Here is a 22,991-nt window from a genome sequence, read left to right as displayed (position 1 = left end):
CTCGTTATCATTTATTTAGTGCACTCTACAAAATGACAGCTAGAATCTGATTGGTTGCTATAGGCAACATCTCCACTATTTCAAACCGCAGTTTGGTAAATATACCCCGTGTCTCCAATCACATGCAGGAGGGAAACCATGCATCAGATATGTCTGCCACCTGGTGCACCTCCAGCTCCACCACGCTTGAAAGGGGGCCATGTGATTGGCCACTGCTAGCTGCTGTAGGAGGAACTGTGGGTTTTGTGGGTATTATGATACAAATACTAGCATGGCAGGCCCAAGAGTGTCTGAATTTTTATTTATTTATTTATCATTATTTATTATTTTATTTTTTGGGATTTTTAAAACACACATTAGGAGTTTTTTTTAACTAAGGGTATGCAATTAATTATAGTTATGCAATGATAAATAATAAAACAAACTAATTTCAGATTGAATTAAGAAAACAGGACTAAACTTATGTGTAAGAGTTGAATCCTCATTCTAAGTGGTAGGACCAGAGCCTGTTTTACTGTATAAGGGACAAAGGGCAGTTGTCAACACATAACAGCGGCTTAAAATGACATGAAGAGAAGTGGTACTGTGCAATTGTCCATATATACAGCATAGCAAAACAATTCAGAATTACATGCCGAACATAAATTAGGCAGCAGTGTAGTAGTCAGACTTGAAAACTAGAATTAGGAAAGTAAAATGTATAGACAGTTAAAAAGGGGTGTGGTAGGATTTATCGGCACTTTAAATACAGACACAGTTTAGAACTGCAAAAAATACAGATTTCCATAACGACAAGCTCTAAACATTTACTTACCATATAACAGACAGGCACTCTATTCGGCAGCTTGAATCACCTCCATATGTTAAATGGGATTTGAAGAAATAGGTACAGTGAGAAATTACGTCACTTGGAATGGCCACACTAAAACCGGCGCTTTTAAAGCGGAAATGGCCAGACCCACTGCCTATGATTACATTATACAGGCGGTGGGTCTGAACATTGCCACTTTAAGGGGCATATTCAATTAGCCACGTTACTCGCTAAAGTAACGTGGCATTAAAAGTATTACCGTTCTTACGGTAATTCTAATCCGGATTTCAGCTCGCAGCTCCCTGAGCTGTGATCAGAAAGCCGGCATTAAAGGTACTGTAGTAACGGTAATTACATGCACTACTACCGTAATAATGGTAATAGCAAGCCGCGCTACTGTCAAAAGTATTGAATATGCCCCTAAAAGCGCAGTTTTCAGTCTGCCCATTACAAGTCACGTGATTTCTTACTGTACATATTTGTGAAAGTCGCATTTTACTTGTGGAGGTGATTCAAGGTGTCGGATAGACTGCCTGCTTGTTATTTGCTAAATTGATACTTTGAGGTTGTTGTTGTTATAGTAATCATTATTTTTTTGTAGTTCTAATCTGTATCTGTATTTAATGTGCTGATTAAATGACTACTACCATTAAAAATGAGGCATAAAAACAAGCTGTACATTAACATTAAATTCCCATTTATATTAACCAATTTTACATAAATCTGACTCTTGTACCAAATGCTACTCCACAAAACTAATATTAAACTTCCCTCATACCCAATTTAAATAAAATGAGCACAGGTCATTTACTTTTTATATTTACATTTTTTATATCACCACTGTCCTAGATACAAAGCATAAGTAAAATAATACACTAGAGACCAAACCTTAGCTAGATCAGTGATGGTGACTTTTGTTGAGGACAATGTATTCATGAAAATGTTTCCAATGATGATGACAATATGTTAGAATTCTTTTAATGCATGTAGTAAATGTTAGGCTCAGTGAATTTGGTGCATCACATAATTGGAGCAAGGGGGTTTTCTGCATAACTGGAAACCACCGCTAAGTGTGGCCTAGGGATGAAATGGTACAGTGGAGGCATAAGTATATCATACATGACCGGGATCCAAGACACTGTATCCCGCAGTTCTGCTAGTTGGGAAAGAGAATGTTACACTACAATTTTATTTCTGGATGGAGTTAATGCTAAGTTTAAGTTTACACAACATAGTTAAAACATATTTATTATTTTGATGACAGTACATATATAACTGTCAATAATATTCTAACATATCAGTCCAAGAGATTGTTAACAGTGGTGGCCTCTGTTCTTTGCATTGATGCAGCTCCGTAGCACTAGAACTTGCAGGAACAAAATCATATCCTTCACCCCTTCTTACGTTTCCAGTTTTCCAATGCATCATTTAGTAAATGGATTGTGCCGAGCTTAATGGCAACATTAAGTGCTATATCTTGAATTAAGGACTTGGTGATGGCAACTACAGGTACCGTTTGTGAGCTACTTAGGTTGTGATTCCATTCATTTCTGTAGCCTGGGTGAAATAGAGACTGTCCAACAGGCTGTCGAAGTCGTATAATTGGATGTACGAAAGTATATTGGTTAATATTGTTTTGCTGTGCGATCGCAATGCGTACGCCACGTAACACAGATCCGTACGTCACCTAACACAGCGCGTGGTGCGATCGCACGGTAAAATACGCACGCACACACTCGCATTACAACATTTAGTTATTTATATAATTCATATTCATATTGGTTCCGTTACACTGTAATTTATGAGCAGATAGCATTTGGTTTATTATTAGTTTATATAATAAGATTATATGTGCACTTCAGTGATATATATGGTTCAGGTTGTGGGAAAGGTGGCATGTCTGGTATCATACTGAAACCCTATTAATCAGCAGCTGTCCGGTGCAGTCGGCGAAGAGATCGCACATTGCATACTTTAGTTATTGATATTAGGGAATGAACCTTTGTATGATGCTGGCCATGAAAGGAGCAGACCCCCTAGAGGGATGACCCCCACCTTTGGATTCCTTAGATTGAATCAGCCTATGACCTGTTTGCCCTGGAGACACCCTTTGTCTGGACCTATAGAAGCAAGCTACGTCATTTGCATTGTTCTCTGTAACACTGAATGAATATATATGATCACAGCTGCAGCTGCCAGCCAGTCTACTCTGACCACAGTTATCTAACAGATATACTGTTCCATTGGGACCCACAGAAGCGCAGCCTTTGCAGCGGTATGTATGTATTTATCTTTTGGTATTGGCTGTACTGTACTGTATCATAATATAATAATGTATTGAATTGTTGACTATTTACATCTGCTAAAATAAATCACGTTGTGCTTTGGAAACACATACAATTGATTGAGCAATGCTTATTTGAAAACGATAGAATTACTTTAATAAGGCCATAATAGTGAAGTAGGGGGAATGATTAGTCCCTTGTTGTTGCACCCAAGTCCTGTGCTCAGTTTGTGTACATAACAGAGCTGACATAGCATTAATTACGCCGCTGCTTGCGGAACTCACTTAGGTTTAAATCCTAGGGAAGGATGGTCTGATCATTGCAGTCACTGTATAAGCATACAACTGTGGAACACACACCTACATGCAGATATTTATGACTAGATAATAGACAAATGGCCAATACTAGGAAAAAGCAACTTACGCAGCATAATGAATCACGCATATTTGCAAAGGGGGCCTTGGGAAAATTCCATCCTACTACATGTGTCTAAACTCCAGCTTATGAATAAGGTATTTTCCACTCTAACATAACTTCTCACACAGCTTATAAAGTATTCATGCCAGCTCTGTCTTTCATCTCAGTCTCTTTTTAACTGAGGCGCAGACTGCTTAGGTTTTGTTTTAGTGAGAATGTCTTTGAACCTTGAAATGCTAAATAGACATTAAGATATAAAGAGGCGGATGTTCTACATTGTAACCTGTATGTGCGGAATCATCTTATAGTATGTGGGTGGACAGAAAAGTGATCATTTAGACAAGTTTCACATCAACAATCAGCTGGGTATTATGAATAGGGGATATTATATTATTTTTCAAAATTAATAGTAATAATAATTATAATTTAAAGGAGTTATATGAATATATGCATATTATTACATTAGGACAGAGACTTGTACAATGCTTCTCTGCATACACAGTCCAGGGGATAGATATATCAAGCTGTGAAGAACATTTATCAAGAATTGAAGTGGGGATGTTGTCTATAGCAACCAATCAGATTCTAGCTGTCATTTTGTAGAATGCACTAAATAAATGAAAACTAGAACCTGCTTGGTTGCTATTGGCAACATCTCCACTGTGAATTTGCAATCTGCCACACATTAAATTTTCAGCGTCCAATCCGTGGGTTAGTAAACTGAGTGCAATGTGTGGAGGTTTGCACACTGCACACAAAATTGCTGCTAATTAAGTCATCCTTATAATGTATATGTTGGTCTATTTCACACTGATTAAAACAAGGGTACTAATACTTCAATGGTAAGCATCACTTTAATATTTTTATGCCTGCTATTAGTATAACGGGCAGATGTCACTGTTGTTTATGCAAAGATTTAGTGAACTCTACAGACCTATGTGAGGAAACCACCCTTAGCTGGGACGGTGGTTACCCTCTGTGGGGTTCAGCTCTCTCAGGCAGAACAGAATATATCCAAAATAAGGCTTTATTATGACAGCACAACACCATAATACGTTCACAAGGTACAGGTTAAATAGTAGTGTGTACTCTCCAGCAGTCTCTTGCAGTCAGCACTCCAAAGTAACCTTTCAGTATCCTTCAGTGTCTTATCCTCCTGCAGTATTACTGGTACTATTTATCTAAACAGTTTCTATGTCACCCAGTCTGGGATACTAGCTCGCACAGTCCCTGTCCTAGTAGGGTTTCATCCGGCGGCACTACAATACCTGGCCCAGAGTCCTTTGTGCTGGTGTTACATGCACTAGGATCATCCAAGATAGAATGAATCCTTTGACAAACTGCTCTCCTTATATTCCTGGCTGTTTACACAGGGAGTAGAGTCAAGATGTCCTAATAATCCCCCTTTCTGCAGGGGTCTATCAGTGGGCACTTTAACTGTTAGACATAACGTCTCTATTACCTTGATTATATAATGGAATGGCTTGACTGAATTAGCTATTTGGCTGGATACACTTAACAAAGGGTTACAACATTACACTTGCATGATAATACAATAAGACATTTGACACATTGTATCTGCAGCATTACACATGCTGACTCTGTGATACATTTTGATACAATAATATTTATATTGGTACCTATTAATACATTTTCCAATGCTATTTCAGCCAGTATAGCACTGTGAAGACACATCACACATAATCTGGAAGTTCTAACCTAATTAAATCCTAGATAACTAACTTGGGCTGCCAGCTAGTTACCTACATTTAATACCTTCCATCTGAGAGATGCAGAGGGTATATATAAGAAGGAGAGATGGCCGCGACTTGATGATGTCATCATGTGGGTGGGAGAAGGTGCTTCTTGACACTAATTTCATCATCACGGCATATCCATGCTCACCTTTCAGACAGGTAGATGCCCCTGTGGATGAATTGCCTGATCTCTTGGGAGTCTGGGAGGTCTCCCCGTAATTCAGAAGTCTCCAGGCATGACAGGACTTAGAGCCACTCTGACTTATCAACGGTCATGTTTTTCATAGGGCATTCTGGATTCCTGCTAAAAAATGGAGTAGAACATACTGATTTGTACATTGGTGCATGGCTTGGGTGGGCTCGGGCGTTCCTTAACTTTTTTTGAAGGCTACGAGTACTATTAAAAATCATATTGAATGCAGGAACATAATAAAAAATAATATAAACTTTGAATTATTTTAAAGTAAATATTTAGTTATATTTGGGAGCCACAAATTGCTTCAGTCATGTCCCTAATTCATAGTGAATTGATAAGCTGTATTCTCATATATATTGGTTCAGCAACTTCCCGCCGTCAGCAATTAGTGCATCTGCTGTTCCCACTCGTGAAGACGCCTATTTTGATCTCTGCTCTGTTCATAGCAGGGACTCAGAAGCTAGGGGTCAAGTCACCCTTGCTGAAAAATTATATCTTTCAACGTGTGTAGGCAGGTGGGAGCGCCCTGGTAAGGGCAGCGCGTTCCTACTTTATTTATGTACTTCCTATTTAAATATCAAAATGCACAAAAGCAGCAGGCGTAACAGAGAAGTCTACTTTAAATTTATGTCTGTGATAAATGACTTATTAAACAACTATCGATGTAGCCGGGCCCTTTGAGCTGACAGTTCTGCCTTCTGAGCTGCCAATTTGCTGGTGCATAGGATGCCAAAATATCTGTTATCTTGGCATAAATCACCAAACTACCCGGTCACAGAGAGCATTAACATACAGTATTCTGGCAGACTCATGTTCCAGCTTTAATTGGGCACCGTTGTTGGTTTGTATGGTCGTAGCTTAATTCTGCTGACGTGAAAACAAATGCATGCCCGGCCCTTCTATCATTTCCATTTTCCCAGCTCATCATCTAGTGAACTGAATAATTCCATCACCACACATATAGAAGACCTTTCCTGTGGGGACAGACACCTGGATCCACCTATAACAAATATGTTGCTCACCACTGGTGCATACATATAAGAAGGAAGAGGTAGATGGTGGTTATTAGAGTGAATGTGAAATATCTCAAACACAATGAAAATGTTAATGTGTGATGTACAAGTGCATATGTCACTCTACAATACCTGGCTCTGGAATAATATTTACAATAAAGGTAGTCAGGATCTCTCCATCTCCCAATTATACAACATGTTGGAAGGTATTTCTGAAAACTGGTGCACAGAGTTCCTTTCAAGAATGATTCTTGAAATAGAACCAACTGAGGAAACCAGAGTCTTGTTTGGAACATTCCCTACAGTCAGCAGAAGATTCCTAAACAAGTTTGAGCAATCATAATTATTACCATTTATTTATCCACTGATCTTGCCTATTTACATGTATTGATGGATTCATTTAATATTCTTGCCCATTTTTTTTCTGCTACTATTTTTTTATTTTCAGCATATTATTTTGTATTATTTTTTAAACTTCTTCTATAACTTGCTATCTGTATTTCATTATTCTCCTATAGCTTGCCATTCTCTCTCCTCCTATCCCTTCACCTACTCTCCATCACTATCTTGTCCATTAACTACACCATCAAATAGTTATCCACCCACCCTAATTTATATTACTATCTACTTACGTCTGGCAGCATATTCCTCCATAAGCGTTTTCCACACTCTCTTCTCCCACTTTTCCTTCTCATTGGACCACCTGCTCACATTTCTATTCACTAACGACATTGTGCTGAATTGTACTACTACATATTCCCAGTATTCGCACTAGCCCTGTAATTCTCAATCATCTATAGTATAGATGGTTGAGAATTACAGGGCTATAGATTCTATACTATATCTTATATTCACGATCCTAGAAGTATATTTTATTATATGATCTGTTTGTATCCATCCTATATCTAACCCATACCTACCCACCCTACCCTAATGTACTTCTCTCACTGCAATACTATCACCATTTCTTTTCCTGCCCTAATTTCATTTCTCTATTCTCGCATCCCGACAATCCCACCTATAGCGCCCATAGTTTTAATCCCACTCCTCTCTACTATATTATCACTATATGGTAGAGCAATGGTACATCCATTATCTCTGTCCCATATAGTAAGTCCTGACACTTTTGACCACCAAAATCAGGACCGTGGGGTCTATTTAGTTTGGGCTTTCAGTTCCACCATGAACCTGAGTCGAGTCACGCGTGCTCAGATCCCCTGAGACTTGCCCATCAAAGCAGTAAGTTAATCCTTACTACTCAGGGCCAGTATCACCCAGGCAGCCCTGGCGATATTTTATTAAACTAGACCCATGTATGTTAATCTTAACAAGTTGACTGGATGAACGTTGTTTCTTGTCACTGTGTGCACCATATAACCTCTCGCTCCTCTCCCAATGTCACTACCTGGTCTCTATTTACCTGTTTTCTATTTACCTCCCACCCCGTGCACAGTCTCTCCTTGTGTGAGGGAGGCAGAGGAGATGCAATGGACAGAAGTGTCTCCCATGTGCATGCTGTTATATATTCTGATGATTTCATTGGCTGATGGCTCTACCTTCCTGCGTACAGACAGGTCTTGGAATACACATAACACAAAAGACAGTTTTGTCCAAGTGAAACCCACCTAAAATAAAACTTGTTTTGAAACCATCAGCTGATGACTAAAAGGCCAATTGAATTAAATCTAACAAACGTTTTCATCAAAGTGAATTGTATGTTCAAGCAGTTAGCCATATTTTCATGATAACTGTCATGTCCACTAGGTGGCAGATTCAAACCATATGGCAGCTCCAACTAGTGCCAGTATATTTTATAATGACTTCTAAAACCTGTTCCTCAGGACCGCTACCAGTGCATGTTTTCTATATCTCCCTGATTTAGCACAGGAATATTCATTACTGACTGACACATTGTAACAGATCCACAGGCGGTATAATTAGTTCCCTTCTCACCTGGAAAACATGCACTGTTAGGGGTCCTGAGGAATGAGTTTGAGAAACACTGATCTAATCAACAGTAGGAAGGTGCATTGTTTTTTTTTAAAAAACTAGTTGATCCAAACAAGAAGTATTATGTGATTTCTGAGTGATGACTGTAATTCTTGTCTGTGTGCCAATTCCGTATCGGTTTTTGTCTTCTATTTTTGACGTTTCATGATAATCTCTTACTGAGTTACATTATTCCTCAAAGCTGCCTGTTCTTCCAGTTCTTTCAGATCTCATTTCAATTATTCATGTTACATTTGAGTCAAAGAGAAAAAGAAAACGAAAGAAAATTACTTAGTGGTTGAAGTATATATCATTTAATAGAAGCTTTGACACTTCCACCCAGGGAAGCAGTGTCATCACAGAGGAATGTTTCTAATTACTTTTTATTACAAAATAGAACATTAGGATCATAACGTTTGTTACTAGCAGATAATTAGATGTAAACACAGACTAACAAGCCTAATTCACCATCACCAATTAGTTAAGCACATTAAATAACTCTCTTATGAATTTAATGTGATGCCAACAATTATGTGTATGTAACTTATTTATATGGGGGACACAGTATATACAGACAGGGCCGTAACTAGGGCTGTGCGACAGGGGCGACCGCCCAGGGCGCAACGCTGAAGGGGGGCGCAATTTAGGAATATTTTGGGTAAAATTGGTTAAAATTGAGGGCTAGGGGGGCGGCATTTGTCTTTCTCGCCCCAGGCACTAGAATTCTAAGTTACGGCTCTGTATACAGACATACATTATTGGATTCAGCATGTACAATGAGAAGATATGATAGAGGACCCTGCTCTGACGATCTTACTATGTAAATGGGCAATGAGGTGCAAACAGAAGCAAATGACAAGGTAAGATGTGAAAAACTTAGGAATAAAATTAGTAAATTCTAGGTATGTGCATCCAAAGGCAAGCATCTTAACAGTGCTCTTAATGTAGGAAGTGTGATTGAAGCTTGAATTTGAAGGTTTTCTGTGAACAGATCTTTATATAGTTGGAAAAGAAGTTCCTCAGGTGAGGAGCAGTCAAAGAGCATTTTATGGCACCTAGATGTAGTCCACTGTCTCTGAACTATATGTAGGAGGAGTTGTCTGCCATGATATAGTGGGTTCAAGTATGACATGACTACTTGATGACAAATCACATTATTTATATGATGCTGGTCCCAATAAAATTCTGCACCTTAACTCAGGCCTGCAATCAGGTACAGAGGTACATCATAGAATTTAGAAACATTTATTAGATACAACATATTTGCTATAATGGTGCTGACCTGGCCTATATCTTCACCCTGCTCTCGGTAAAGCAGTTAGTTGCCACCACTTCCAGAAATTGCCCCACCTCTGCAGGGCTCTTCACTTGGCTCAGGGCTGCCTCCAAATATGCTGGTTCCCCTAAATGACATAGCTTGGGGCAGCTATCATAGGTTTTGGCAACTACACCTGGTGGTCCAGAACTTAATCTGCCCTCCCCATTATTATACCAAAATATTCTGTTCTTCCAGATGGGGTTTGTAAAACTGCTCTTAACAAATGTAGCATTGTAGTCGACCCATTCCAGTTTTGAAATGGGCATGGATAGAGCAACCTGAAGCCAATCAGATCATCTGAAATCTCACAGCACCACGGAGTTAGTTTTTATTCCAATTCCAACCAGAGTGTGTTCAGGTTTTTTCTGTAAGGGAAGCTGGACAGGCCTTGAACAATTGTTGCAGCTAATCCTGTGGCGGTAACTTTACATAGCGGCTGGCTCTCATACGACGCTATAACAGTCAGTGCAGCAGCTAGTTATAAGATGGAGGTCTGGCTAATTTTTCTGTAACCTGTTATTCCCGTAGTCCCTTGGTGAGGCAGGGTGGTATCCACATCAATTCTGTGCTGGAACAGTGCCTATTTTCTGGCAAGGTGCTGTATAATTGTCTTGTCACCGTGTTTCAATAAAGTTCTAAATACCATGACCCTGCACCTGAATGTAATACACCAGGCCTGTCCAACCTGCGGGCCTCCAGATGTTGTAAAACTACAAGTCCCAGCATGCCCTTCCAGCTATCAACAGGTTGTCTACTGGCAAAGCATGCTGGGGCTTGTAGTTTCACAACACCTAGAGGGCCGCAGGTTGGACAGGCCTGTAATACACTCCTTATTGAACACAGAATTGTAGTGTAGTCTCCCTTTCTACAGTGGCCTCTTTAAATAGAAAAGCTTCCTTTTCTATAAAAGGCTAGCGCCATTCTATAGCCACCGACAGTGAACAGATTTGCCAGCTCTCTCCAGCACGGTGAAGACTATTTAACATGTACGACCATAATACTCCTTTCGCCATCACCTCAAAATAACAGGATATACCACAATTTCCTGTTTCCTCAGTCTCCCAAGTCCAATGCCTTGGTGTCACTCCACTACGCCCTCTTGTTTATTCCTCACATCTATATTCTACAAGTCCTACCGACTGCACCTTAAAAACATGGCCAGAATACGCCCTTTTGTTACACAACATGCAACCTAAACGCTTATCCATTCTATCATCCCGTCTTGACTATTCCAACCTCCTGCTATCTGGAATTCCTGACATCTATATCCATACTTCAATCCATTCTAAATGCTGCTGCAAGACTGATCTTCCTCTTGCAACACCACTTCTGCAAATCCCTACACTGGATTCCTTTGTCCTCCTGAATCAAATTCTAATTGCTCAAGCTTACCTACAAAGCTCTCAACACCACACTTTTATACATCTTTAATCCTATATCAAAATCCTATCTCTCACCTTCTTAGATCTACCTCTGATCTGTGAATTGACTCATCTCTGTTAACCACCTCTCACTCATGCCTACAAGACTTCTCCCATGGTGCTCTCCATTTATAGGATCCTCTACAAGGCTTTCCAATCGTTATATACACTCTGAAAGTGCTTTTTTTAGAGCCTACTTTTTCCCCCTGATACTTTCACACTAATACACACTCATAATTGTCCCAGTCTCCCCTCTAAGCTACATTTGCTCCTCTTGGTTCAGCTGTGTCCTTTCCCACTTAGAAGGTAAGCTCTCTAATGACCATGGTCCTACAAACCCTTCATTTTAATGTATTCCTTTATTTTATCTACCACTTATGTCCCGTTTCCCTTACTATATGGAGCACTGCTGCACCTTACAAATCTAATGCTTTAAAAAATTAAATGCAGCTTTTCAAATGGTAATATCAATAAAATGATTGAGTATATTTCCACCATGTAGGCCTGAAAGCCCAAGTCAGATAGCTGTGTCACATTTGATCTGAGCCTGACCTGGCCAAAACCTCACTGCTCCATACCAGTCTTGCTCAGTAAAGCAAGAACAGGTTTTCTATTGCTGCAATAGAAAGTCATTAGCAACGCCCCTAAATAGGCCCAATAGAGCCTTCTCTTATTATAGCGCTATGGAATCTGCTGGTGCTATATAAATAGATGTTCATGATGATCTCCAGGGCTTTGTGAGATTAGGTCACTGCTAACTAACACAACTGGTGAAAAACGGTTACAGGAGAAGCTTAATTGAAATAAAGGTCTTAAAAAATAAAAACAAAAACGAAGTGAAGCTGAAAGCCCTAGTCACACTTGTGCACTTCCATTCAGAGTGGCAAGTTAACCCATACCACTCCAGTATTGACTAGCTGCCACAGCAAGCTTAAATCCTAGAGAATAAAACAAAAAAAAACCCATGTAATTGTATATGCTGTAAAGTTGGCTTTTGAGTCATGAAAGCATAGCAACGCTGCCAAGTAGGACAAAGGACATTGTAAAGCCACAAATCAGACAAGCTGAACAAACAGGTCTGTACACCAATGGACGCCTCAGTTTAAGTCACAGCTCTGTCTGCTAATGCACAACTAGCTACACTTTCAGACGTCAATTTCCATAATCTATTGTTAGATTATAATCTACTTCGACAAAAAAAAAAAAAAAAACCTTCAAGACACCTTAAGATTTAGTGTCTGCCTGGAAGCACTTCCTGTGTGATGCTGTGATCTTTAAGAATATCAGGGTCTAGCCATGAGGCATTTGTGTACTTCCCAAGCTGCATTCCCCTTTGATTTACCAATAGATGTGTAAACATTGATTTGTTGGTAAAATGCTACAGTGGAAGCAAAACCCCAAAATTTGCAGTGTTAGAGTATTAGACCTTGTGGCAACTTAAGGATTGTGTTCTAGAGTCTCCAGTCATAGGAGCAAAATTTCTATTGAGCAATTTTTGAACTCCATTCTATTACCCAATAAAAGCCCCTAATTACTTAACAGATAGAAGTCCCATGCTGATATTAGATAAAACCCCACTCAGCCTATGCAGAGCATCCTTAAGGTTAGATGTCCCTCCTGGGTGGTGCAAAAGATACATGGGACAGTATGGTCCCAATACAATTTAAGTGTCAAGATCAGACAAGTGCTGGATGTTTCTTTGCAGAGTGAGCAAACAAACATATTGCTGTGACACAGATCCCACAAGTAACAAGCTGGCTAATGTTCTTTAAACACATCCAATAATGGACGTTTCACAGATAGCCATTGTATCGGTTGCTGCGATTTCAGTCTAGTTGTCTGGTATGTCAGCAAGACTTTGTGCGGTAGTGAGCTATTAGACACAAATGTAAACATGATGTGTATATGTTTTAATTGTTTGTGCTAGGGCAACTTTCCCCATGTTATTTAATGAACACATTCCATAGTGCTAGACTCGAAAGTCTCAGTTAACATATCTGCATAAAGTGAACTTGTAGATTTGTTTTGGGCTTAAACAGTTTCAGAATGCAACTTCCAATCACTAGGACTCTGCATCACCAAGGTAGTTTGGTACACTTACTAGAAGTACTATGAGCTTGACACATTGTATAGAAGGCATTACCTGCAGCATCTGGCCTTTTACATGGTCATGAAAATCCTCCCCAGGGGCCTTATTCATTAAGGATCTTAACTTGAGAAACTTCTTATTTCAGTCTCCTGGACAAAACCATGTTACAATGCAAGGGGTGCAAATTAGCATTCTGTTTTGCACATAAGTTAAATACTGCCTGCCTGTTTTTTCATGTAGTGCACAATCAACTTTAAGTTTCAGTGTACAAATAAGCTATCAAGTATTTGTGTGCTACATGAAAAAACAGTCAGTATTTAACTTATGTACAAAACAGAAAACTAATTTGCACCCCTTGCATTGTAACATGGTTTTGTCCAGGAGACTGAAATAAGAAGTTTCTCAAGTTAAGATCCTTAATGAATCAGGCCCCAGATCCTAATACCCTTAGACCTAAAGCCACTGATATAAGCAACCAGGATCTTTCTACATGGTAGAGATACATGACACCATGCCATGGCTTACGAGATTCTCATCTGTGTTAATATTGGTGAATTAGTGGTAGTTTGTGCCCAAAACACATCAAGTTTTGGATATTAGCATAACCTTGGCAAAAAACAAACACATGAAGACATTGTCTGCAGAAGTGAATAGTTTATTAAAAATGTTGACATCAGGACATCATATGGCTTGACACAAAATAAAAGTCCAATAAGGATACTCCAGGGATTGCCTTTAGTAGTTGTCTGTATACAGACAGTTATGGCTACCTGGACGGAGAATATGATGACTGAGAACATGTCAAATTCAAAGAACCACCATGTAGATAACTCAATTTCATTGGATGTCACTAAGTGATGTTATCAGAGCACCTTTGTAATCCCATATTATCCCTACTATACTTTTCCTGCTCCAAATCAAGTTTGCAGCCAACACTGGAATTTTGGCCATCAGTCTAAAAACTTCTACAACTGTCCTATAGTTTCACATTAAGATAAAATTCTATGCTTAAGAGTTCAATCGTATAAAATTGCACAAGTTTTAAAAAAAAGCTTATTTGACACTTAGCCAGCAGTGTCTCTAAAAATCAGACCAACACTGTTGATCTTGAGGTAAGTGCTACACAAGCCAATAAAAGCTCTTCAGAGGAGATGTTGAAGGGAGAGGGTCACAGAGGAAGTGTTGAAGGAAGTTCCAGGAGAGAAACTTGCATATATCTATGGGGAAAAATAAATGTCATATGGTTGTAAAGTTTATGCCTCTTATCCATTTATACACAAGGATCTGCATTTTCTCTTACTTTGGTGCCTTGTATTTCTCTCCGATGGCTTGCTGTGGTTGGTGAGGTGCATTAAGACAGGCTCTGTGCAGATCAGCCAGACACGGTGCTATGTCACTCAAGGTGTAGCCAGTGAATGTTTCAAGAGTTGCAGGCTGTTCAAATACATTAAATGGACATTAACTTCCCACTAGGAGGTCACATCTTTCAAGTGATACAAAACTGAATATTGATGTCACAGTACTCCAATCAGCAAGGACACCAGTGTACAGAAGTCTATACCAAGTACTATAACTGTTCAAGTATTACAACATTGAGCAGTGCCCACCAATAAAGTTTATGGTCATGAATGCGTTACTAGACTAGACTTGAGGTACCACTTTCCCAAAGTATTGATCCAAGGGAAGATTTAACACTGGGTGGGGTTTTAAGTCTACTAGTCCCTCCACTCCACTACCTCAAATTCCTCCTACAGTAGGAGAAAGATTCTCACAACATAACAGTAAATACAATACAAGACTGTAACAGTGCAATAGAAGTGTAGGAGCAGCTATCCTGAGGGGTCTGCAGAACAACCACATTACCAAGTTCCTTATCTCTAGATCAGAATGGGGGGGGGGGGGGGGGGGGGGCAGGAAAGTTAGTTTCCCCATAAAGCTGGGTATACACCCAAGCAATTATTGTGCAGATTACAATTTGTGACAGTTGGTCACATATTGGGGTGTACACGCCCACAATCATGTTTTATTGTACCCACACACATGGCATCTGTTAAAACTTCCTAAAAAAAACCCCACCAATAATGGAATGCCTTTAGCAGATAGTTATAAGATGATCATATCTGAATGTAAAGTGTATACATGAATCATGCTCATTAGGACTTTTGATCTTTAGTGAAATTGTTAAACATTATATCTGAAGTATGATTGCATATGTGTGTACCAAGCTTGAGTTGCAGTCTATGCCAATTCAAGATACTCTCCTATAATAGTGAAGTGTATGTCCAGGGTATTCAGAAATAAGGGCCAGAAGAGTGCTTGATGGGATTATAGACTACTGATAGTAAAAAAAAAAAAAAAAAAAAAACAACTTACCCAGAATATTCTGTTAACTGTATAGTTTGCCAGGCAATAAGCTGCAGCAGCAGTCAGTGATGGAACATACTTCAAGAAGGGCTCTACTTGAAGGAGCGTTAGTTCTGCTGTATACTAGAGGAGAAGATAAATATTTCAGCACAACTTACACATTTGAAATTGTGATCCACTGCTCTATTGGGTTCATTTAGAAAGGTCTAGATACACTAAAATGAACTCTGAATGGAAACTCTTGAGTGGCACTACTTTAGGCACTTACAATAGAAGATACACTACATGGGGAGAGGAGATAAAGACACATGCAAGCATTGGTACCATTGCTAGGTGTTCAGTCTTGGGACTGACGTTATGCTTGTGAAGATACAGCTGGAGGAACTGAATGATTGTTGGGGCAGTCAGATCGAAGGCCAGCACTTTAAGCAGCAGGTGTTCCATACGAAGCAGCTGCTTTTTGGTGTAGGTATCATCGGTTATGTACACAAACTCATCCACATCAGGGGGGAAGATTTCTTCGTATTTGCTGCAATTAAAGTTAAGATTTTGCATTCAGTGCTCAACATTTGTTCAAACAAACTTTCTGAAATGTAGTACAGGAATGGGAATTCTGCTCGTGTCCAGTAGGGACTAGCAGGTACTTTGCCATTTATAGTTTAGGTGGATGTTTTTTCACCCCCTGCCTGAGTATTTTTACAAAATGTAGAAGGGGAAATGAGGAGTGATTGCATTTAAAAATATTAATCTGCTCCAAAGGCCCAAAATGTAACAGTTCCCGTCACCATGATGAGTAGGGTTCACTGGGATTGGAGCATGTACAAGCAAGCTCTGGATCAGAACAGTAACCTGTAAATCTGGAATTCCAACTTGCCAAACAGCAAACTCCACCCAATGATACATAGGTTTGTGAGAGTCTTTAAACTACAGATTGACCCACTGAAGTATCTTTTCACCAAATTTATGTTTGTCAGTGTTAAACACATATCTAGCCTAACTGGCTAGTGACGGCACCATCCTGCCACCCTTAGAAAGCTAGCAATAACCTGAGATAAGTCTTCCATGACATCAGACATATTATAGGTCAAATAATTTAAAAATGAGTAGTTTGTCATTCATGCTTTAAGACTGGCATTAGTCACCCATATACAGGCAGATAGTGGATTAGCAGGTTATCATTTCTGTATGTTAACCAATTATAGTTTCAAGTCACTTGCACACACCAGGAGTTACTTCACACTTTATAGGCACCTTTAGATTGCGATGATAGTGGCATTACCCACAAATATTTACCATACTAGACAGTAAGCAGGGTAAGCCAGTACACCAATCAGGCAGGGTTAAAGTTTGACATTGTACAACTGATAAGTGCTGAAATACAACTTACGAAGCCAGGAGAATAGCAGCTGTTCCTACCAGCTGAAGTTTCCCTCTTAGCACAGACATACAAGACAGGAATCTGTCCAGATAGTTTACAGCCAGGTACAAAGTTTCATTGCGCAGCTTATATTCTTCTCTGACTTCAACAAGCCAGTCCACCAAGATAGCCCGCATGGCTGAAGTGATGTCTGGCTGTTTCCTCATGTAGTAAGGCTTGGGTCTATGTTTAACCTAGATGAGAGACTGGTCATTAAAGTGCACTGATCAGAGAGAAAAAAAATCAAAAGCATAATGGCTTAAGAGAAACTTACTTCAGCCTCACGCAGATGATGGTAAATCTCTTCTATATATTCAGACACAGCAGCAACATCTGGATCTGCTTCAGAAGCATCATCGGGTTGCTGCTGGATGGAGGTGTCCACCATCATTGGTGAAGCTGAAGCAACACAGACAAGTTAGTACTGAATTTGTGATCACAGACAACCAGACTGTAGGCAAATATTACAAACCTGCACTGACTTCCAGTAGTAAATGGAACTTCTGTTTCATAAGGTTGGCCTCTGTCTCGTCTAGACTTGGAAGTTCCACTTGAAATGGATAGTTCTCATTACCATCCTCTTGCTCATCCACATAAATAGTGAAGCAAGGCTGTGGGGCCAGTGGAGCAGCATTTGTGGAGAACATCTTCCCAGCAAATGAGAATGCATTCTCAACCCCAGAAGCAGTTTTGGCAGACGCAGCATCCTGAAATGTCATTGTTCAGTCATTTTATTACAAGTTACATAATAAGCCAAATGTCAAGTCTAGAACTTTCTACCAATGTTCAAATTGGTCTAAGTCTCCAAAAGACAGGTCACCAATTCAGTATTGTTTTTCTCTGCAGTGCCCCAATACCAACTGCCAACATGGTTAGGATGCTGCAGTTACCCCAGGTCAGGGGTGGGCTTGAAGCTAGACTAGCATGGTACAGCCCAGACCACATTCCCAGACTAAGGGGACCAGAAGATTCTGCCCTCTCCAAACTGCTAAGGAAAGTGTGTGTGTGGGGGCAGTGGCAAGACAGCACCCAGGGAGAAGACATCCCTGCCCACCTTACACCAGCTCCAAGATGATCTGATGGGTCACCCCAAGGTGTCCCAGGATTCTACTAATCAGACAGTCATTGTTTACACCAAAATCAGGGTTGTCAAACTATTCCCCCATGAGCCAGCTCATGCCAATTAAAAGGTCTACCTAAGCAAGAGGAGAAGCAGAGACCTCCTACTTTGGACAGCTACACAAAGAATGATCTATTCACAGGCAACATTTCAAAATGCTCACATAACCCACTTTACTGCGAGCAGTATAATCCTTTAGCTCTATGCTACTTATTCAGGTCACAATGAAGACCTTGATAAGTGTTACCAAGTTAAGAGCCAGAGATTTGGAGACACTTTTTGAAAACTTTTAGGTGTTATGATAAATGTTGGCAAGCAATACATAATTTGTTTTGCCAGCCTGTGTGTGCATGATGAAGGAAGTTCACTAGGATGGACAGTTTTGCAGCCTTGGCAGAGCAGGACTTTTTTAAAGGGCATCTGCTAAAGCCAAGCAAGTCAATGCAGGTTAACAGTTACATTATGGGGGCACAAATCCCAAATCTTCTCATAGGTTAAGTCTAAGCTATGTCCACAGGTCATACAAATTTTGACATTTGCATCGCTACAACTTCCCATCAATATTTACCAGACTAAGTGACCTCTGGCGCTGTTCATTTTCACCAATTACTCCCAGGACAGTCCTTTGAATTGGTTTTTGAGGCAGATTAGACTGAACCAAGGTTCCTGTTCTTGGGGGAGCAAGCTTATTGAGGTATCCTTCGTATGTTTCCATGCCAGTATTAGACGCAAAGTGGAAATTGGATGCACTATTACGACGCATTCTCAAGCAAAAAGACAGAAACTAGGAAAGAACAGAAAATAGACACACCTTTAAATTTAGTCTTCCATAAAGTGCTTAAAATATGACTTCTATTGTTTGTGTAGCTAATCATCTTCAGATCAATATTGTATGTCTGGTTACATTGTAAACTTTGTTTTAAGTTATTTACCTCTAGATTATATTTTAGTTCTAGCTAAAACTGCCCCAGTGATACATTAAGCCCATTGAGGCTATAAAGATACTCCCATTAGTTTGAGTTTTAGCCTTAAGGATTAGGTGTCCAGGAACAATCACTTTATGCTGGACCAAATATATTTCAATTATCTCTAGTGGCTTCTTAAACTGTAACCTAACAAGCTTACATTCTAAACTTGAGAAAGGGGAAGAGGGGGGGGGGGGGAATGGGTGTAGAACACTGCAAACATTCCATGGAACACAACACCTTTCCAAAAGTAAGAGTCAGACATAGCTTTCTTGTGTGTTGAGTAAGCAGGCTGACAAACAGCTCCATAAACATTATAATGTAAATAACAAATTAAAAGCCTATTAGAGAGTTTCCAGCATATTTTACTTACTGTATTAATACATGGACATTTGATAAAGATTTTTTATATTTAGCATACAGGATAACGAGACATCTGAAGATTAGCTTTGATTTTACAATTAGAGGCTAACTTTCCTTGCCAACATCCAAAATAACTGAGAACACTAACCAAACATTACTTACATATTACTGCCAAAATGAATATAACTAGGTTTCCCCATTAGTGTGGATATGCAAGCAGGCCAAGGCTAGCAGGACACCCTGAGACCAGTAGTTCAGCAGCCTACCTAGGATGCAGTGATGTTTTGTTAAGCATTAAATTATTATAAATGGAAATGGTAGTCGTTAACCAGCGATTTCTAATCCATAGAACCAACTGTCATAGGAGCCAGAGTGGCACTTACCAGTAGAAGCTATAAAACAGGACACAGGTCTCCGTAAATACAATAACCTTATCACATAGGGCAGACTAGGGACATGCTGCCTGTAACAGACCCCTACAATGTCAGAGCTCCTGCCGCTCGCCCTATGACGCTCTAACATTCAAACACAAACAAGTCACGGGGGAAATGACTACATTACCGGGTTGCACGAATAGCTCTGACTCCCTCACACAAGCACCAGACACGACTCTATCTCCTGACCCCGCACTCCCGGTATTTATTGGTGGGTGGGAGACTTGGTGATTGCCGTCAGCTGCAGACGGGGCTGAGCTCTGGCCGGATAATGAGAACGGTAATCTGGCTCAGGTGTAACGGAGATGCGAGCGCAGGTCTATGGTGTGCATGGCAGGGGACTGCCCGCTGCCTCTGATCACTTGGAAGTAGACACCGGTGTTTTCAATCCACCCGCGTCTGCGAGCTCCGACCTATTGGAAGCAGCTTGCGGGACGTCATGTGGGGCCGTCACCATGGCGAGCTAGAGCGGCGTGTGCTCAGAGGGAGCAGGAGGCAGCGTCTCCATGGTAACCACTGACAGCTCTCCTGTCACTGCTGAGCCGCAGAGATGGGACTAGGGCTGTATACATAGAAGCAATGCTGCCTACCTTACAGATTGGTCTTCTGGGAATGTCTAGTGCTCGGGAAAAGAACAGAAATATTGTTCAGTAGATTTTTAAGTCTATGAACCATCCTAGGAGGAAAAAGTTGATATACATTTGTTATAGCTAAACAATGGAAATGTCATTATTTAACACTGATAGCGGGTTATAAGGTATATTTTTATATATGACATTGCTGTGTCCCATAGCAAGGTTTGCATTACTGCAGAAAAGGGGCTTAGGGAGGTTAGACTGGCATTGTCAGGTCCCCCCTCACCTCCAGCCCTGTAGTGCCTGCACCCAGGGGCAGGGTGGCCTGGGGGGTAGGGGGCATCTGCTCCCATGCAGGTTACATAGTGGGCTACCTTGAGCTGGATCACTGGGCCACCTGCATTTTTTTCCTTTAAAATGTCCTAATAGGCTGCTGAGTTGAGTCTCACCCCCAGGGCTAAAATTTGCCAGCCTCCTCTGTCTGCAAACCCTGCAATGTTGGTAGTTCTACCACTAAGGATTAATCAGCCCTTTCCATCCATTTTTCAGTATCTTTAACTGATTTACTTTTGCTATGACTTTACATATTAATACTACATAAATGTTTATATATGAACCGTGAAATAATAAGGATGGCAGTTAGAGATGGCTGCACTTTAGATCAGTTCAGTACCCTACCTCCCACAAAATTATCTTATAAAAAAACAAAACCTTTAACAACTTGTGAAGGTGCTGGAAAACTCGGTATTTGGTGTCATTGGTTGCTTCAATAATTTACTGGAATACCATCTCCGATCAGCTGCTGGTCTCAGTGAGTTCAACTGTCACTGCTGTTGCCATCCCTGTTCCTTCTCTGGGATTTCTGCAACCGTCTTGATGGTGGCAGCCGCAACTTTTGGAATTATGGGTCCCAGTGTCCAGGCCCTGTGTCCAGTAGTGAGCATGATGCCAAAAATAATAAATACTGGGCACATAAGTACTCCAAACTGGCAGATAACCACAAAAGTGCCCATGCAGCACAAATGGTAAAGCCTTATCCAGAGATAGAACAAGAAAGAGGTTCAGCTAAGATACACAGTGAAGAACAGTCCTGGTTGCGAGAAGATGTCTTAAGATTTCTACTGTGACTTGTTCATCTTTCATGTCACACCTTCTACTGTCTCTTTCCAACTGCAATTATTATTCCTCTACCTTATATATCAAATGTTTCCCACACCTTTTAGATTGTAAGATCACTTGGACAGAGTCATCTTTACCTTGTGTTTCAGCAAGTTCTTGGGGCCTCTTCCAAAGTCATAGAAGGGGTGTGGTCATTACAAGTTGGTGGCTCCTCCCACTACACATTCAGGCCACCACCCCCCAGACAAGCCTGGGCCCTGGAACTTTGTACCCCCCCACCCCCCTCTCAACGCCCTTGGATGCAGGCGGGAGAGTTGTTGGCAGTTCCACTGGCTGTCCGCCCTACCATTGCACATTAAAGCAGAAGTGGGAGGAAGAAATAACAGCTGGATTCTCGATAAATAAAAAAAAATAAAAAACACATAAAAATGAGTTTGGGTAGTCCCAGTCCCTCAGTGCCCTTTGGGAGCCTAGGTTGCCTAGTTAATGATCCAGCTTTAGCATGCAGCCAGTGTAATTATGCTATGTCCACTCCCTTAGATTGGTTGGCTTGTGCAGTTTTCCATTGCAGAGACTAGACAAAAGGGGTCAATTTATTAAACCTTCTAAATTAGAAATGCAGAGTTGTTGCCCATGGCAACCAGATTCCAATGATCATTTATCTAGTACATTCTAGAAAATGATAGCTAGAATATCATTGGTTGCTATGGGCAACAACTCCACTTTTCCTTTTCAGAAGGTTTGATAAATCTATCTCTAAGGGCTAGATTTACTAAGCTGCGGGTTTGAAAAAGTGGGGATATTGCCTATAGCAAGCAATCAGATTCTAGCTTTCATTTATTTAGTACCTTCTACAAAATGACAGCTAGAATCTAATTGGTTGCTATAGGCAACATCCCGACTTTTTCAAACCCGCAGCTTAGTAAATCTAGCCCTAAGTGTCTATGGTACAACAATAGAGAGCAGGCACCAACCTGATGGAACACGAACAATATTGGACAGAAGAATGTGGGGAAATTAGACTGTAAAGATGTGCTAAGCTGGTAGAGTTTTACAAAAATAGACTCATAGCTGCAATTGCAGCTTAAGGTTATGAATGATTGTCTTTTTTTTTTTGTAAGTAGCTAAGAAAAAGTTTTGGAGAAGATTTTTATTTAGTTGACATTATAGTGTATTTTGATCAGTGGTAAGAATTCCTGAGTAAATGCTTTTTGATTCCATGATGAAAGAAAATAACCCGGAAAATGCCAAATGGGTGATTACTTGAATGCCTACTGTAGCCCAGTACTATCATGTTATGCATAGCAGACTCTTGCTTGATGAAAGATGCATTATTTT

At 40.3% G+C, this 22,991-nt stretch overlaps 1 protein-coding gene across 2 annotated transcripts; it reads right to left on the bottom strand.

Moving 5' to 3' along the window:
- Nucleotides 1-13,930: 13,930 nt before the first annotated feature.
- Nucleotides 13,931-20,382, bottom strand: CCNA1 (cyclin A1). Of its 2 annotated transcripts, none has more exons than XM_075197953.1 (9): nt 20,087-20,382; nt 18,766-18,981; nt 17,550-17,784; nt 17,352-17,476; nt 17,048-17,271; nt 15,985-16,189; nt 15,670-15,783; nt 14,597-14,730; nt 13,931-14,513 (listed from the first exon to the last, which is right to left on the bottom strand). In XM_075197953.1, the coding sequence occupies exons 2-9, from the start codon at nt 18,958-18,960 to the stop codon at nt 14,465-14,467; spliced, it is 1,281 nt and encodes a 426-aa protein (XP_075054054.1). In that variant the 5' UTR covers nt 18,961-18,981; nt 20,087-20,382; the 3' UTR covers nt 13,931-14,464. The 2 variants fall into 2 exon arrangements, with proteins under 2 accessions (XP_075054054.1, XP_075054055.1); XM_075197954.1 differs by lacking the exon at nt 20,087-20,382 and adding an exon at nt 19,909-19,995.
- Between the last annotated feature and the right edge of the window lie 2,609 nt (nt 20,383-22,991).

Source organism: Mixophyes fleayi, chromosome 2, assembly GCF_038048845.1.
Source record: "Mixophyes fleayi isolate aMixFle1 chromosome 2, aMixFle1.hap1, whole genome shotgun sequence".
Classification (NCBI taxonomy): Eukaryota; Metazoa; Chordata; class Amphibia; order Anura; family Limnodynastidae; genus Mixophyes; species Mixophyes fleayi.
Note: the sequence above shows the minus strand (reverse complement) of the source record. Positions and strands in the feature narration are given on the sequence as shown.

Coding starts and splice junctions, on each gene's coding strand:
- CCNA1 (XM_075197953.1), bottom strand. CDS start 18,960: ATGCGTCGTAATAGTGCATCCAATTTCCACTTTGCGTCTAATACTGGC. Junction 17,477..17,549: donor ACTACTGGAAGTCAGTGCAG/GTTTGTAATATT, acceptor GTGTTGCTTCAG/CTTCACCAATGATGGTGGAC. Junction 14,514..14,596: donor GAGAAATACAAGGCACCAAA/GTAAGAGAAAAT, acceptor TTTTCCCCATAG/ATATATGCAAGTTTCTCTCC.